This window comes from Hemitrygon akajei, chromosome 7 (genome assembly GCF_048418815.1).
Source record: "Hemitrygon akajei chromosome 7, sHemAka1.3, whole genome shotgun sequence".
NCBI classification, from domain to species: Eukaryota; Metazoa; Chordata; class Chondrichthyes; order Myliobatiformes; family Dasyatidae; genus Hemitrygon; species Hemitrygon akajei.
Window position 1 is genome coordinate 116,636,788 of NC_133130.1, and position 15,458 is coordinate 116,652,245.

Sequence of the window (15,458 nt, forward strand, 5' to 3'; positions counted from 1 at the left end):
GCTCTGTTGCCTTATCAATTTGACTTTGTCCAGTAGTCAGGCATTCAGCAAGCAACAATTGTATGTCACTGTTAAAGCCATGAACTGTTGCACTCCAGCATTGTTTATCAGTTTGAGATGCTGCTGACGGGGCCAGTGTACAACTCAACTTGTTCATTCAAATGATACATCACAAACTGCTCAAGCAAGTATTTAAACTGTAAAATCAACTAAGGTTAAACAGATTTGTTTCTCTAAAACTCCCCTGCCTTGCTTTCTCCTCCCAGTTTCCTTTTGTGTCAGAATTATCTGCTGAACTGTATTAGCAACATCCTTTGCCTTTACCACACCCCCAATCCCATGGATGGAAGGTAAAGTCACTTTCTATAAGTATCAGTCACATGAGGGCAGAGCAGTTTGTTTTTCCACTTGCAACTCATCTTGCAATCAAGGGTTTTTATAACAGTGAATTGTTTTATAATTTGAGTCAAAATCAGGTTTATTATCACTGACGTACATTTGCAAGAAAAAGTTTGTGAATCCTTTTTTTGTACCTGATTTTCTGTATCAATTACTCATAAAATGTGGTCTGATCTTCATCAAAGCCACAATAATAGACAAATGCAATCTGCCTAAACTAATAACACACAAATAATTGTACTTTACATGTCTTTATTGAACACATTGTTTAATTGAGAAATCTTAGATCATTCCTCCATACAAAACTGTTTCAGTTCATCAGTATTTCTGGGATACCTTACATGAACAACTCTCTTCAGGTCATGGCACAGTATCTCAATTGGGTTAAGGTCTGGACTCTGACTTGACCATTCCAAAACACACTGTCTTCCTTTTAAACCATTCTGTTGTTGATTAACTCTTGTGTTTTGGATCACTGTCTTGTCGCATCATCCAACTTCTATTAAGCTTCAGGTGATGGACTGCTTACCCTGTCATTCTCCAGTAAAATGTCTTAATACAACTTTGAATTCATTGTTCCCTTAACGATTGCAAGCTGTCCAGGCTCTAGGCAGCAAAGCAGCCCCAAACTATAATACATGTTCCTTCCACCATGCTTCACAGATGGGATGTGGTTTTGGTGTTGGTGTGCTGTGCCCTTTCTCCTCCATGGTGTGCATTTCTGTCAGAAAGTTAAACTCCTGTTTCACCTGTCCACAGAACATTGTCCCAGAAGCACTGTGAAATATCCAGGTGATCTTTTGCAAACTTGAGACATGCAGCAGTGTTTTATTTTTGGAGAGCAGTGGTTTCCTCTGTGGGGTCCTTCCATGAACACCATTCTTGTTCAGTGTTTCTCTTATACTGAACACATGAACAGAGACTTTAGCAAGATCTAAAGATTTCTACATGTCTTTTGCTGTTATCCTCGGTTCTTTTTCACCTCCTTCAGCATTGCACCTTATGTTATTGTTGTGACCTTTACAGGATGCCCTCTCCCAGGGTACTGGTTTCCCTCCATTCGTAGGCAATTTCTCTTACTATGGACTGATGAACACTCAGGTCTTTAGAAACAAATGAGAGAAAATCTGCAGATGCTGGAAATCCAAGCAACACACACAAAATGCTGGTGGAACTCAGCAGGCCAGGCAGCATCTATGAAAAAGAGTAGAGTTGATAATTTGTGGTGAAACCCTTTGGCCAGACTGGGAGCAGTGGGGATTGCAGAGGGGGGAGTGGTGAGAGAGAGTGTCACTGAACTCACGTCGAAGGGAAGATTTAAACTTCTTCAGGGTAGGCATCCCTGGAAGAGACTTCACAGTGTCATAATCCAATCACAAACGAGAGAAAATCTGCACATGCTGGAAATCCAAGTAACACACACAAAATGCTGGAGGAACTCAGCAGGCCAGGCAACATCTACGGAAAAGAGAACAGTCGACGTTTTGGGCCAAAACCTTTTAGTGGGAAGGGTTTGCAGGTCTTTGGAATTGCTTTTTTTTAGCCTTTTCCAGCTTTATGCATCTCTATAATTCTTCTTCCAAAGTCCTCTGAAAGTTGTTTTGATTGAGGCATGGTGCACATAAACAGGTTTTTCTTGAGAAGAGCAAGCTTTATTAGTAATCTGATTTCATGTGTCTGTTTTATAGGGCAGGGCACCTCTACAACCCACATCTCCAGTATCATCTCATTGATTGGAATACCTGACTCCAAATTGCTTTTATAGAAGGCATTACCCCAGAGGTTTACATACTTTATTTTTGACCCTAGACTGTGATTGTTTAAGCGGTGTACCCAATATTGATGAGAAATACAATTGTTTGTAGTTTGGGCAGATTGTGTATGCCTATTATTGTGACTGATGAAGATCAGACCACATTTTATGAGTAATTAATGCAGAAAATCAGATGATTGTACAGGGTTCACAAACTTTTCCTTGCAACTGTATGTCATGAAATCTGTTGTTTTGTGCCTCAGTACATTGCAATATGTAAAATAAATGATAAATTATAAATAAGAGATGCATATAAAAAACTAAATATGCAGAAAGAGAACAAAAATAGTGAAGTATAGTGTCTGTGGGTTCATTGTCCATTCAGAAATCTGATGGTGGAGGGGAAGAAGCTGTTCCTGACTCGTGTGTGTACCTTCAAGCTTCTGTACCTCCTTCCTGATGGTAACAGTGAGAAGAGGCCATGCCCTGGGTGATGGGGGTCCTTAATGATGGTTGCTGCCTTCCTGAGGCATCCATTTTGAAGGTGTCCTCGATGCTGAGGCGTCTGGTCCCCATGATGGAGCTTGCCAAGTTTGCAACCCATTACAGCTTTTTTTTGATCCTGTGAAGTGGCCTTCAGATAGTGATGCTACTGTCAGAATGCTCTCCACAGTACATCTGTAGAAATTTGATGACATACCAAATTAGGGATCCATTTGTGCAAAACTGATACCTTTTCATTTTCAAATAATTTTCTTATGAACCCTTCCTCCATTCTTCCAGAAACTGAGTGTGAGAATAGATTCGCTTTGAGTGAAATGTAAAAGAATGGATAATGGGGAAGTTATTTTTTTTCTTCCCTGAATGTCAGTGTGGGAAATCAGTAATGTGAGTGTTAGGTAACTGTCTTTGGTGTCATTTTAATGAAATATTTAATGGTGCTGGTTAAATCAGTTGGAGCAGAAATCTGATGGGAACATTGAGCAGAAGGTTACTTTGGAAATGAAGGGAATCAGTTTGGAACATGCTTTTCAGGTTGAAAATGGGACAACATTGTCTACTAAGTCAACCCCTTAGTTCAGTCCCTTTCTACCTACATCCTCCACACTTCACGTACTCGTGGTCTGCTCAACAACTTTCAATTCCCTGGCCCTGATCACCTGATTTTCACCATAGATGTCCAGTCCCTATACAATTCTATCCCCCATCAAGAAGACCTTAAGGCTCTCTGCTTCTTTCTCAACAACAGACCCAACCAGTTCCTCTCCTCCACCACCACCCTCTGCTGACGGAATTTATCTTCACACTCAACAATTACTCTTCCAGTTCCGCACATTTTCTCCAGACTCAAGGGGCACCCAATGGGCACCAGCTATGCCAACCTTTTCGTTGGCTACATGGAACAGTCCACGTTGCAAGCTGGTCCTGGTAATGCTCCCCAATTCTTCTTCCGCTCTATTGACAACTGCATTGGCGCTGCCTCATGCACACGTGCTGAGCTCATCGATTTCATCAACTTTGCCTCCAACTTCAACTCTGCCCTTAAATTCACTTGGTCTGCTTCTGACACCTCTCTCCCCTTTCTCAATCTCTCTGTCTCCATCTCTGGGGACAAACTGCCTATGACATCTTTTTTTTATAAGTCAGCATGGTTTCCTTAAGGGAAAATCTTGCCTGACAAATCTGTTGAAATTTTTTGAAGAAATAACAAGCAGGATAGACAAAGCTGAATTTGGTACATGTTGTGTACCTGGATTTTCAGAGGGCCTTTGACAAGGTGCTGCGCATGAGGCTGCTGAACAAGAGCCCAGGGGTATTACAGGAAAGATACTAGCATGGAAAGAACATTAGCTGATTGGCAGGAAGCAAAGATTGGGAATAAAAAGATCCTTTTCAGATTGGCTGCTGGTAACTAGTGGTGTTCTATGTATGGGGTGTATACTGTGTGAATTCTGTCCTGTATCTGTCACCCTTTTTGATTTTGGCCCCCAGTTACACTTTGACTGATCCCCCGGCTGCATTTCTGCCCTTCCATCTGTCTATCCTTCCTCACAGTCTTACTACGCACTTCATCTAGTTGTATACCAAATGCCCCATCCTCAGCTGTATCACTCTGGTTCCCACCCTCTTCCCAAATTACTTTAAACCATCCCCAACAGTTCCAGGAAACCTGTCCACAAAGATATTGGTCTACCTCGGGTTCAGGTTATATCTTCCCCAGAGGGATCCCAATGACCCAGAAATATGAAACCCTGCCTCCTGCATCAATTCTTCAGCCACACATTCATCTGCCAAATCATCCTATTCTTACCATCATTGGCATGTGGCACAGGCAGCAATCCAGAGATTACTACCTGGAGGTCCTGCTTTTCAACTTTCTGACTAACTCCCTATATTCTATCTAAAGGACCTCCTCCCTTTTCCTACCTGTGTCATTGGTGCCAATGTGTACCATGGCTTCCAGCTGTTCACCCTTGCATCCGTCTGCACCCACGCTCTGCTTTCCCTCCGTGACTCCCTTGTCCATTCATCCCTTCCCACTAATCTCCCTCTCCCTGCAAGTGACAGAAATGCCACTCACCAACCAGTCCTTCCAGGAGAGACCGTACTTTACCTGTGAATCTGTTGAATTGCCTGCTACATCCAGAACTCCTGATGTGGCCTCCTCCACATTGGTAAGACTGGGGAAATGTTGTGTTGAGCACCTTCACTCTATCTGCAAAAAGCAGGATTTCCCAACCATTCAATTTCAACGTGTTGGCCCATGGCCTCATCTTGTACCACTATCAAGATGGAGGAGCGCCATCTTATATTTCATCTAGAGATCCTCAACCTGGTGGCATGAACATAGATTAATGCAACTTCTGGTAATTTTTCCCCTTCCCCACTCTGGCCCCCTCTTACCCCTTTTCACCTCCCTCTGGAGCCCCTCCTTCTTCCTAGAAATCTGAAACCTTGGTCCCTCTCCTCTATCAGCTTCTCACTCATCCCCCCTTCCCCATTCTCTTGGTCTCACCTATCGCCTGCCAGCTTGTCCTCCTTCCCCTCCCTCCATCACCTTATTCTGGCTTCTCCCTTCCTCTCCAATCCTGAAGGGTCTTGGCCCAAAACGTCGACGGTTTATTCATTTCCATAAATGCTACCTGACCTGCTTGAGTTCCCCAGCATTTTGTGTGTGTTGCTCTAAAAGCTTCTCACTCCTTTGTTGTTGCTCAATGATATTGAGGAAGTGACTGGATTATTCTGTTGAAAATATCATTGGGGTCTCTCTCTTCTCTCCCCACCTCCCCCCCCCCCCGCATTCAGGGCATATATCAGAAGTGCCTCCAGCATTGTCAAAGACCCCCTCCCACCCTTCCCACAATCTCTTTTGTACACCCTGTCTGAATGCCCTGCCGCTGTTCCCCCCACCCCCCCAACACACACAGACACTCTCATCCTACCCTGGTCACTTCTTCATCTTTTATTGCTGCTGTGTCATATATTTATACAATTGCTTGTTTTATTTTAACAATATCAGTAACATTATACTGCCCCACGTAAGCATGCACCTCACACTTTGTGTCAACCTGTCAATCCTCAGGCCAGGTCCCTCAGGGACTTGTGTTAATATTATTTTGTGACTGTAATTAGTGGATTGTAACTATGGTATATGTGGTGTGTGTGACTATACTGTGGGTTGCACCCTGGCCCCAGAGGAACGCGGTTTCATTTATTTATATATATGTGCATGGTTGAATGACTATAAACTTGAGTTTGTTCGGGGTTTTTAGCTGTAAGCTAGTGTTACAATGGCATCCGTTTTCTATTTCAGGAAAGAATGACGGCTCAGTCGGTGGGAAGCAGTATTTCCGATGTAATCCAGGCTACGGAGTGTTAGTGAGGCCCAGCCGGGTCACCAGAGCCAGTGGCTCAGCCAAGCGCCGCAGCACAGGCCACCGCATACAACTGGCTGCCGCCTCGGAGAATCGGAGAAGTGGGAGTTTCTCCAAATCTAATCCAAACCTGTCTGCTCTCACCACACTTGCCAAGTCAGAGGGTGGAGCAGGACTTCGATCGGGGGACAAGCCTCCGAGGAAGAGTGAGCATAGAAAATCCTGGTCGTCCGACCAAAAACCGTAGTGAGAAATGGAAATGAACTGGTGAATCCAATGTCTAGAGCTCATTGGCGAGGTTTAGGAACCGGACATCCAGACGTGCTGACTTCGATCTCGACCCCGTGCCTTTTCTGAGTGACCTGTCTGATGAACCAAATGTTACTCCGTCCTTGATTTTAAATTTATTTTTCCTTTCTGTGTCTGGGGTTTCTCTTCCGCTGGTAAAACAAATCTGAACCTTTTAACCTGAAGGATAGATCTGTTTTGAGTTCAGAGGTGAACTTGCTAACTTTTCTTTCTATCTGTTTGGAAAATGTAGTGAGAGAGAAGAACAAATCTGGACCAAGTATTTAATTGTTACTGGTTGAACCCATGGCCAGTCCAATGCCTTGTTAAAGTACAATCAGTTCTTTGAGTAATTCTGGATTGAAAATTAGGCGCCAGGTTGTGTCTAGTTTTGTATATCATGTGTGGCCTGATCAATCCCCTTTTTAATTTCCCATTAAACTTCAATGGAATGGGACTGTATATTTACATGTTACTGTCTTTTAAAATGTAAATTAGGATTAGGAAAGAATACCAGATACACCACTAGAAGTAGTTCATCGCAATTCCGAAGAGTGCAGAGATTGTAGAGGATCAATTCGTGATGGGTTATGCATTGATCCATTTCCCAAAATGCTGGGAATGTAGTTTATAAAATCCCCTCCCTTACCTCAGAGAAATGGAAAATGAGCCATTGCGATGTGACCTAATACAGATCAATGCATCAGCTCCTGCTTCTGTGAAACTCTGCTAAATTGGAGCATTTGCTTTGAATGCATGGGTTGAATCTATTATGAATGAATGGTTTAGAACCTGAAAAATATAATGTTGAGCAATCGTACAAAAAGTGTTAGCGGGAACATTAGAATTCCTATTTCTGAACCTGGTCAGTAGAGATTTACTCAAGTAGGGCTTAAAGGTGATGCAATAATATGAGAAACTACATCTTGAGGCCACTTTCAATCTGTTTGTATGGAACTCCAAGTAATTTTTAAACATCAGAAAAATTTTAATAAAGGTAATGATTTTCATGATTTAAAAATTTGAGCAATATGCACATCCAGTGTGAGGCTTTTAGATTAATATTTTGAATGTTATGTTGTTTTCACCTTGAACATTCGGTCCATTACTCTTGGATCAATTCCAGAGTGAAGAATCTGTTTTGTGTTGATTGAGGTTGGTGATTGTGCTTTGTATAAACACAGGAGTTTCTGCAGAGGCTAAAAATACAGAGTAACACACACAAACTTTATGGAGGAACTCAGTGGTTCAGGCAGCATCTATAGAGGAGAATAAACAGCTGATGTTTCAGGTCACAGCCCAGAAAGTCAACTGTTTATTCCCCTCCATTGATACTACCTGCCCTGCTGAGTTCCTCCAGCATTTTTAGTGTGATGTTTTGTATCAATGTTTGGCAATGTTAGCAGTCTCTGGGGATATTTTACAAACGTCCTGTAATATGTGTATAGGCCTCCAATTCACAATCTAGTTCTGTTTTTAATTAAAATATAGTTTTAAGAGTTTTCTGTATTGATAGGGAAAGATCGGGCAAAATGATTTGCTCTTAAAATTATCCTGCCTATAGTCCAGGTCTCATTGGACTACACTGGTTTAATTATTACTGTGTAATGTATGGGCTGCCATTTGTTGAAGTCCATCTCCAGAGACACCATTAGCCAGAATTAATGCATGTGATACCCGAAAGATTACTTGTTGGAATAAATTCCTCCTGAAGATATAATTAAATGAAGTGTTATTCAGTGCTGAAAGACTCATCATTAGAAAGTTTAGTCCTTCACTGGTGCATTGGTTAGCACAGCTGAGTCAGTTTGCTCATCACATATGTGGCTAATACTAATGACATTAGATGGCTTCAGTCAGGGAGAAAAGTTTCAGTGAATGTGTCCTGCTGGTTAGTGGATGTAGTTCGTGCGTCAAATGACTGTCCTGCATTATCCAGGCTCATGTTTAACCCTTCTGATTATATGATGTCTGTGAGGAAAGTGTGTGTGTGTGTAAGAGAGAAGAATAAAGAGAATTAACATTCACAGCAGAAAGCATCAGATAGAACAGAACAGATTAACCAAAACCACACACACGTTCTGTAGTCACTGAATGTTAATTGAAAGATGTGCTACATCTCCCAAGTGGTGTTTGGCACTAAAATGGTCATGCATTGTTCTGCAGTGCCAGCTGAGAAGTGCACACACTTGGTTGCTGTTTCTCAAAAATAAAATTTAAATGACTGTTGATGTCAGAGTGTCACATGTGCTTGCTTAGATGAAGATGTTTGCAAATGCTGAAATGCTTTGTTCTGGCTGTATGAATCCAAGCGGTAGAACATCTGATTCCAAAAATCTGGTTTTCACCTGAATAGAACAGTTCAGCACAAGTAGATAGAGAACCTTTGGCCCACGACGTTGTGCTAACCTACTTTAGGATCTATCTAACCCTTGCCTCCCATTTTCTACTTGTTGGAAATGCTGCTAGTTCTCCAATGTTCCTCCTTCTGGCCAGGCCAAGTTGTTATGTGTGCTGTTGTTCAGTGGTGTCTGCTGTGTGTTTCAAGTGAATCATGCTGGAGTGAAGTTCCACACCAACACCATACATAAAGGACTTTCTGGGGTTGACCTGTAGGTCGCCTTAGTGGTGCACAATTGATATGATAAATCAAGTTTGCTGACAATACATCTGTCCACAAATATCAGATATTGATGGTAAAACCATAGTGTTAGAGACTGTCCACTCTTTTGTATGAATTATTATTAGGTGTGCTTTCATGCCGTTAGATTTTTTGCTAACAGTAGGCCAATTCAGTTTTTATTGCTAAAACAAGCATTGAATACGCACAGAAGGCAAAACACCAGCATTCTGGATTGAGCTGCCTTTTTGCGAGTATTGGTAACTCTTTAATCTTTGCCATCAAGTTTTGTTCAGTGCTTATATTAAAAGCTTTCACCTAAATAGTTGCCAATAAAATAATGAACTTGATCGGCTCTTGGAATACTCCTGTAAGTTTCTTTTCTTTGAGGGATTTTGGAACAGTGACCAAGATCATGTCCTTATAGCTGACCCAAAACATGGTCAGTGTCTTTCTAGTTCAATATGCCCATACGTTAAAGCCTTTTGCTACATTTACTTGAACACATCTTCATCTACTCTGCTTTGGAAGGCACTATTATTTTAAGACCAGTAGAAATGTGTGCAATTCTGAACCAACTACAACGCAACAGATGATCCAACATTTGGAATTACCCAGAGAGAAACAAGTTGAGAAGCAGGAGTTCAGTATGCAGCTGATTTAAGGCTGTGGGCTCCTTGGTGTACAACAGGAAGAGAATTCTGGCGGTCTACACACGAGAAGAATAGTGTATAAATAAGCAGAATTAGTAAACAAGTTGATATTTTTGTTTTGAGCTGGCTATATAAATGTATTGGGTCCAAACATTGTGTCTTATTCCATTTTCTAAAACCTGAGGCCCACGATGCCGTAAACAAATTGTGCTACTCTGCAACGTTGCGACTCCATTGTAGCCTGACAGTCGGGCTTGATTAAAATAGCTGTTTATTCATGTTTGCAGCTCAGTAGAGCAATAGCATAGAGATCTTAATGTGTTCATTTTAAAAAGAAAAATGACTTTTACTACTGATATCGAAGGGGTTTGGTGTATGACTAAAGTAAATCTTTCATATTTTAAGGCTCAACATTAGTGTCGAGTTTGGCAAAGGAATTAATTTAACACTAATTGCAGTTTGAAGTAATTACGGAGTTCTGTACTACTTGTTAATCTGTATATCTGCTGGGATTGTATATAGAAAGCACAATCTGAAAATCTGAATGTATGTAATAATTTGGGTATTTAAGGGCTCAATTAAATTGGTGCTTTGCCTTATTGCCTGTCAAAATTTCTATTGTACACTTAATATTCTGTAAAATAACAATTCTGGCTGAAAAATAATAAAAGTATAAATAAATGTACAATATGTATTTTTTCTGTCTGTTGCTGAGGTTTTAGCAATTGAAGGATTGGATGCTTGTGACAAGGGGATCTCAAAGGTGTACAATATTGAAATGTGTAGAAAAATCTTTCCAGATAGAAACATAGAAAAACCTGCAGCACAATACAGGCCCTTCGGCCCACAATACTATGCCGAACATGTCCTTACCTTTACAAATTACCTTGGGTTACCCATAGTCCTCTGTTTTTCTAAGCTCCATGTACCTATCCAGGAGTCTCTTAAAAGACCCTATCATATCCACCTCCACCACTGTTGCCAGCAGCCCATTCCACACACTCATCACTCTGTGTAAAAAATAAAAAACAATTTACCCTTGACATCTCCAAAAAGACAGGACGTAGGCAAATGGGTGACAGTCAAGAGAGGCAGGGGGAGCATACAGAGAGAGAAGAGCACCTCTGTGGCCGTTCCCATCAAAAATAAGTATACCGTTTTGGATACTGTTGGTGGGGATGACCTACCAGGAACAAGCTGCAGTGGTCCTGTCTCTGGCACTGAGGTTGGACCCTCGACTAGGAAGGGGAGGAGGGAAGAGAAGAGAGCGGTAGTGATAGGGGATTCTATAGTCAGGGGGGCGGATAGGAGATTTTGTGGGGAAGATCGGGAGTCTCAGATGGTATGTTGCTTCCCTGGTGCCGGGGTCCGAGACATCTCCGATTGGGTGCAGGTTATTCTCGAGAGGGAGGGCAAGAATCCAGATGTTGTGGCCCATGTAGGGACCAATGACGTGGGTAGGATGAGTGAAGTGGTCCTGCGTAGGGAGTTCAGGGAGTTAGGTGCGAAGCTGAAGAGCAGCACCTCCAGGGTAACAATCTCAGGATTGCTACCTGTGCCACGTGCGAGTGAGGCAAGGAACAGGAGGATTATAAAGATTAATACGTGGCTGAGAGGATGGTGCAGGAGGGAGGGCTTCAGGTTTGTAGATAATTGGGCTTTGTTCCAGGGAAGGTGGGATCTGTTCCGAAGGGACGGTTTACACCTGAACTGGAGCGGTACTAACATTCTTGCAGGGAAGTTTGCTAGAGCTTCTTGGGGGGGTTTAAACTAAATTTGCAGGGGGCAGGGATGCAGAATGCAAGAGAGGATAGCGAGAGGAAGAATAAAGGACAGGTGGGGACTACACGGTTCCAGAATATTAAGTGTGTAGTTGAGGAAGGTGGGGCGGAACAAGTGATAAGGAGGACACATGTACAGAGGGATGGTCTGACGGAACATGGAGTTAAATGTGTTGAAAGAATAAGTAAATGTAGGAAGGACAACAAAGTTCTAGGGGCGTATAACCCGATGGGAGTTTGGGGAGCTGGGTTAAGCACAATAGGCAGCGATTCAAACAGAGGGGAGAAATGGGTTAAAAATTCTATATCTGAATGCACGAAGTGTCAGAAATAAGGCGGATGAGCTTGAAGCCCAGGTGCGAATGGGTAACTATGATGTTGTTGGGATAACGGAGACATGGCTGCAGGGAGATCAAACCTAGGAAATGAATGTACAAGGGTATACGTGCTATCGTAGGGACAGAAATGTGGGCAGAGGGGGTGGGGTGGCCCTGTTGGTGAGGAATGAGATTCAGTCCTTTGCAAGGGGGGACATAGGGTCAGGAGAAGTAGAGTCTGTGTGGATAGAACTGAGGAACAGTAAGGGCAAAAGGACCCAAATGGGTGTTGTCTACAGGCCACCAAACAGTAGCATGGATATTGGGTGCAAGTTGAATAGGGAGTTAACATTGACATGTGGCAAAGGTAATGTCGCAGTAGTTATGGGGGATTTCAACATGCAGGTGAACTGGGAGAATCAGGTTGGTGCTGGACCACAGGATAGGGAGTTTGTAGAGTGCCTACGGGATGCATTCTTGGAACAACTTGTACGAGAGCCGACCAGGGACAAGACTATTCTGGATTTAGTGTTATGCGATGAACAGGATTTGATAAACAATTTCGCAGTAAAGGAACCATTAGGAGGTAGTGATCACAATATGATAAGCTTTTATCTGCAATTTGAAAAGGATAAGGGCAGCTCGGAGGTGTCAGTGTTGCAGATGAACAGGGGAAACTATGGAGCCATGAGGGAGGAGCTGGCACAAGTTGACTGGATGGATAGCCTAGCAGAAAAGACAGTGGAACAGCAATGGCAGGTATTCTTGGGAATAATGCATAAGGTGCCAAATCAGTTCATCCCCAAGAGAAGGAAGGATTCAAAGGGGGGAAAGGGGCCTCAGTGGTTGACAAAGGAAGTCAGAGACTGCATAGCATTAAAAAAAAAGGAAATATGACAGAGCTAAGGTGAGTGGGAGGACAGATGATTGGGAAGTTTTTAAGGAACAACAGAACTTAACTAAAAAGACAATACGGGCAGAAAAAATGAGGTACGAACGCAAGCTAGCCAGGAATATAAAGGAAGATAGCAAAAGCTTTTTTAGGTATGTGAAGAGAAGGAAGATAGTTAAGAACAATTTTGGGCCCTTGAAGAATGAATTGGGTGAAATTGTTATGGGAAACAGAAATGGCAGAAGAATTTAATGAGTACTTTAGATCTGTTTTCACTAAGGAAGACACAAGCAATCTCCCAGATGTACGGATGGGCCAACAACATAGGGTAACAGAAGAAATGAAACAGATTGACATTCGGAAGGAAACGGTGATGAGAAGACTGATGGGACTGAAGGCTGACAAATCCCCAGGTCCAGATGGTCTGCACCCTAGGGTACTAAAGGAGGTGGCCCTGGAAATTGCGGATGCATTGGTAATCATTTTCCAATGTTCCTTAGATTCAGGATCAGTTCCTGAGGATTGGAGAATGGCTAATGTTATCCCACTTTTTAAGAAAGGAGGGAGGGAGAAAACAGAGAACTATCGACCTGTCAGCCTGACATCGGTGGTGGGAAAGATGCTAGAGTCCATTATTAAGGATGAAATAGTGGCATATCTAGATAGCAGTGATAGGATTGGGCCGAGCCAGCATGGATTTACCAAGGGTAAATCATGCTTGACTAATCTGTTGGGAGTTTTTCGAGGATGTAACCAGGAAGTTAGACGGGGGAGATCCAGTGGATGTAGTGTACCTCGATTTTCAGAAACCATTTGATAAGGTCCCACATAGAAGATTGGTGGGTAAAATCAAAGATCAGGGCATCGGGGGGAAGGCATTGACATGGATAGAAAACTGGTTGGCAGATAGAAAGCAAAGGGTAGCGGTGAATGGGTGTTTCTCGGAATGGCAGGTGGTGACTAGTGGGGTGCCACAGGGCTCAGTATTGGGACCACAGCTGTTTACCATTTACGTTAATGATTTGGATGAAGGCATAGAAAATAACATCAGCAAATTTGCTGATGATACTAAGCTGGGTTGCAGTGTGACGTGTGATGAGGATGTTAGGAGAATTCAGGGTGACTTGGATAGGCTGGGTGAGTGGGCAGATGGCGTTTAATGTGAATAAGTGTGAGGTTATCCACTTTGGGAGAAAGAACAGGAAGGCAGATTATTATCTGAACGGTATAGAGTTGGGTAAGGGAGTAATACAAAGAGATCTAGGAGTCCTTGTTCATCAGTCACTGAAGGTGAATGAGCAAGTGCAGCAGGCAGTGAAGAAGGCTAATGGAATGTTGGCCTTTATTACAAAGGGAATTGAGTACAAGAGCAAGGAAATCCTCTTGCATTTGTACAGAGCCCTGGTGAGACCACACCTGGAGTATTGTGTACAGTTTTGGTCTCCAGGGTTAAGGAAGGACATCCTGGCTGTAGAGGAAGTGCAGCGTAGATTCACGAGGTTAATTCCTGGGATGTCTGGACTGTCTTACGCAGAGAGGTTAGAGAGACTGGGCTTGTACATGCTGGAATTAAGGAAATTGAGAGGGGATCTGATTGAAACATATAAGATTATTAAGGGATTGGACAAGATAGAGGCAGGAAATATGTTCCAGATGCTGGGAGAGTCCAGTACCAGAGGGCATGGCTTGAGAATAAGGGGTAGGTCATTTAGGACAGAGTTAAGGAAAAACTTCTTCTCCCAGAGAGTTGTGGGGGTCTGGAATGCACTGCCTCGGAAGGTAGTGTAGGCCAATTCTCTGGATGCTTTCAAGAAGGAGCTAGATAGGTATCTTATGGATAGGGGAATCAAGGGATATGGGGACAAAGCAGGAACCGGGTATTGATAGGAATTGATCAGCCATGATCTCAAAATGGCGGTGCAGGCTCGAAGGGCCGAATGGTCTACTTCTGCACCTATTGTCTATTGTCTATCTCCTCTGTACTTACTTCCAAGCACCTTAAAACTGTGCCCTCTTGTGCTAGCCATTTCAGTCCTGGGAAGAAGCCTCTGACTAGCCACATGATCAATGCCTCTCATCATCTTATACACCTCTATCAGGTCACCTCTCATCCTCTGTCACTCCAAGGAAAAAAGGCCAAGTTCACTCAACCTATTTTCATAAGGCATGCTCCCCAATCCAGGCAACATCCTTGTAAATCTCCTCTGCACCCTTTCAATGGTTTCTGCATCCTTCCTGTAGTGAGGTGACCAGAACTGAACACAGTACTGCAAGTGGGGTCTGACCAGGGTCCGATATAGCTGCAACATTACCTCTCGGCTCTTAAAACTCAATCCCATGATTGATGAAGGCCAATGCACCATATGCTTTCTTACCACAGATGCTGGAAGTCTTGTACGGAATCACAGAATGGGTTGGGCAGCAGAGAAATGGGTATTGTTTCAGATTATTCTGATGAAAAATTTCTCTCTGCAGAGGAGGCTTATGATACACTATTTCCAATGCAATAATCTTGACTTGTCAGTGAAAACATCACCTAAGAAATTGTGGGATAGCACCTCTTTGACCTACTACCATCAGGAAGGTGGTACAGGAGCCCTGGGTAATGGCTTCTTCCCTCAGCCAGTGAGACTACTACCAACTTTGAAGTCTTGTCACTGGTGCAGTGAGCTGTTCACATGAATTTGAATTATATTTGATTAACATATCACACATAATGTTACTACTGATAGTGTTATGGATGCACTGTGATCCAGAGGAATGAAGTTACTGTAGCTTCGGTTGTCAGTACTTACTGTTCGTGCTGCTAATTTAAACAGTCGTGCATTTACAGTCATTTCTGGAAAATTGGTAATGTCTCGCCATGAAGAGATATCAAAA

The 15,458-nt window shown here is 42.8% G+C and overlaps 1 protein-coding gene across 2 annotated transcripts in view; it reads left to right on the forward strand.

Moving 5' to 3' along the window:
• Positions 1–10,276, forward strand: part of LOC140730856 (kinesin-like protein KIF13B) — a 274,790-nt gene extending 264,514 nt beyond the window's left edge. For both annotated transcript variants that reach the window (XM_073051815.1, XM_073051816.1), the window contains exon 40: positions 5,967–10,276. In XM_073051815.1, the coding sequence (XP_072907916.1) occupies positions 5,967–6,274 (308 nt within the window). In that variant the 3' untranslated portion in view covers positions 6,275–10,276. The remainder of the gene's footprint in view (positions 1–5,966) is intronic.
• The last annotated feature ends 5,182 nt before the right edge of the window (positions 10,277–15,458 follow it).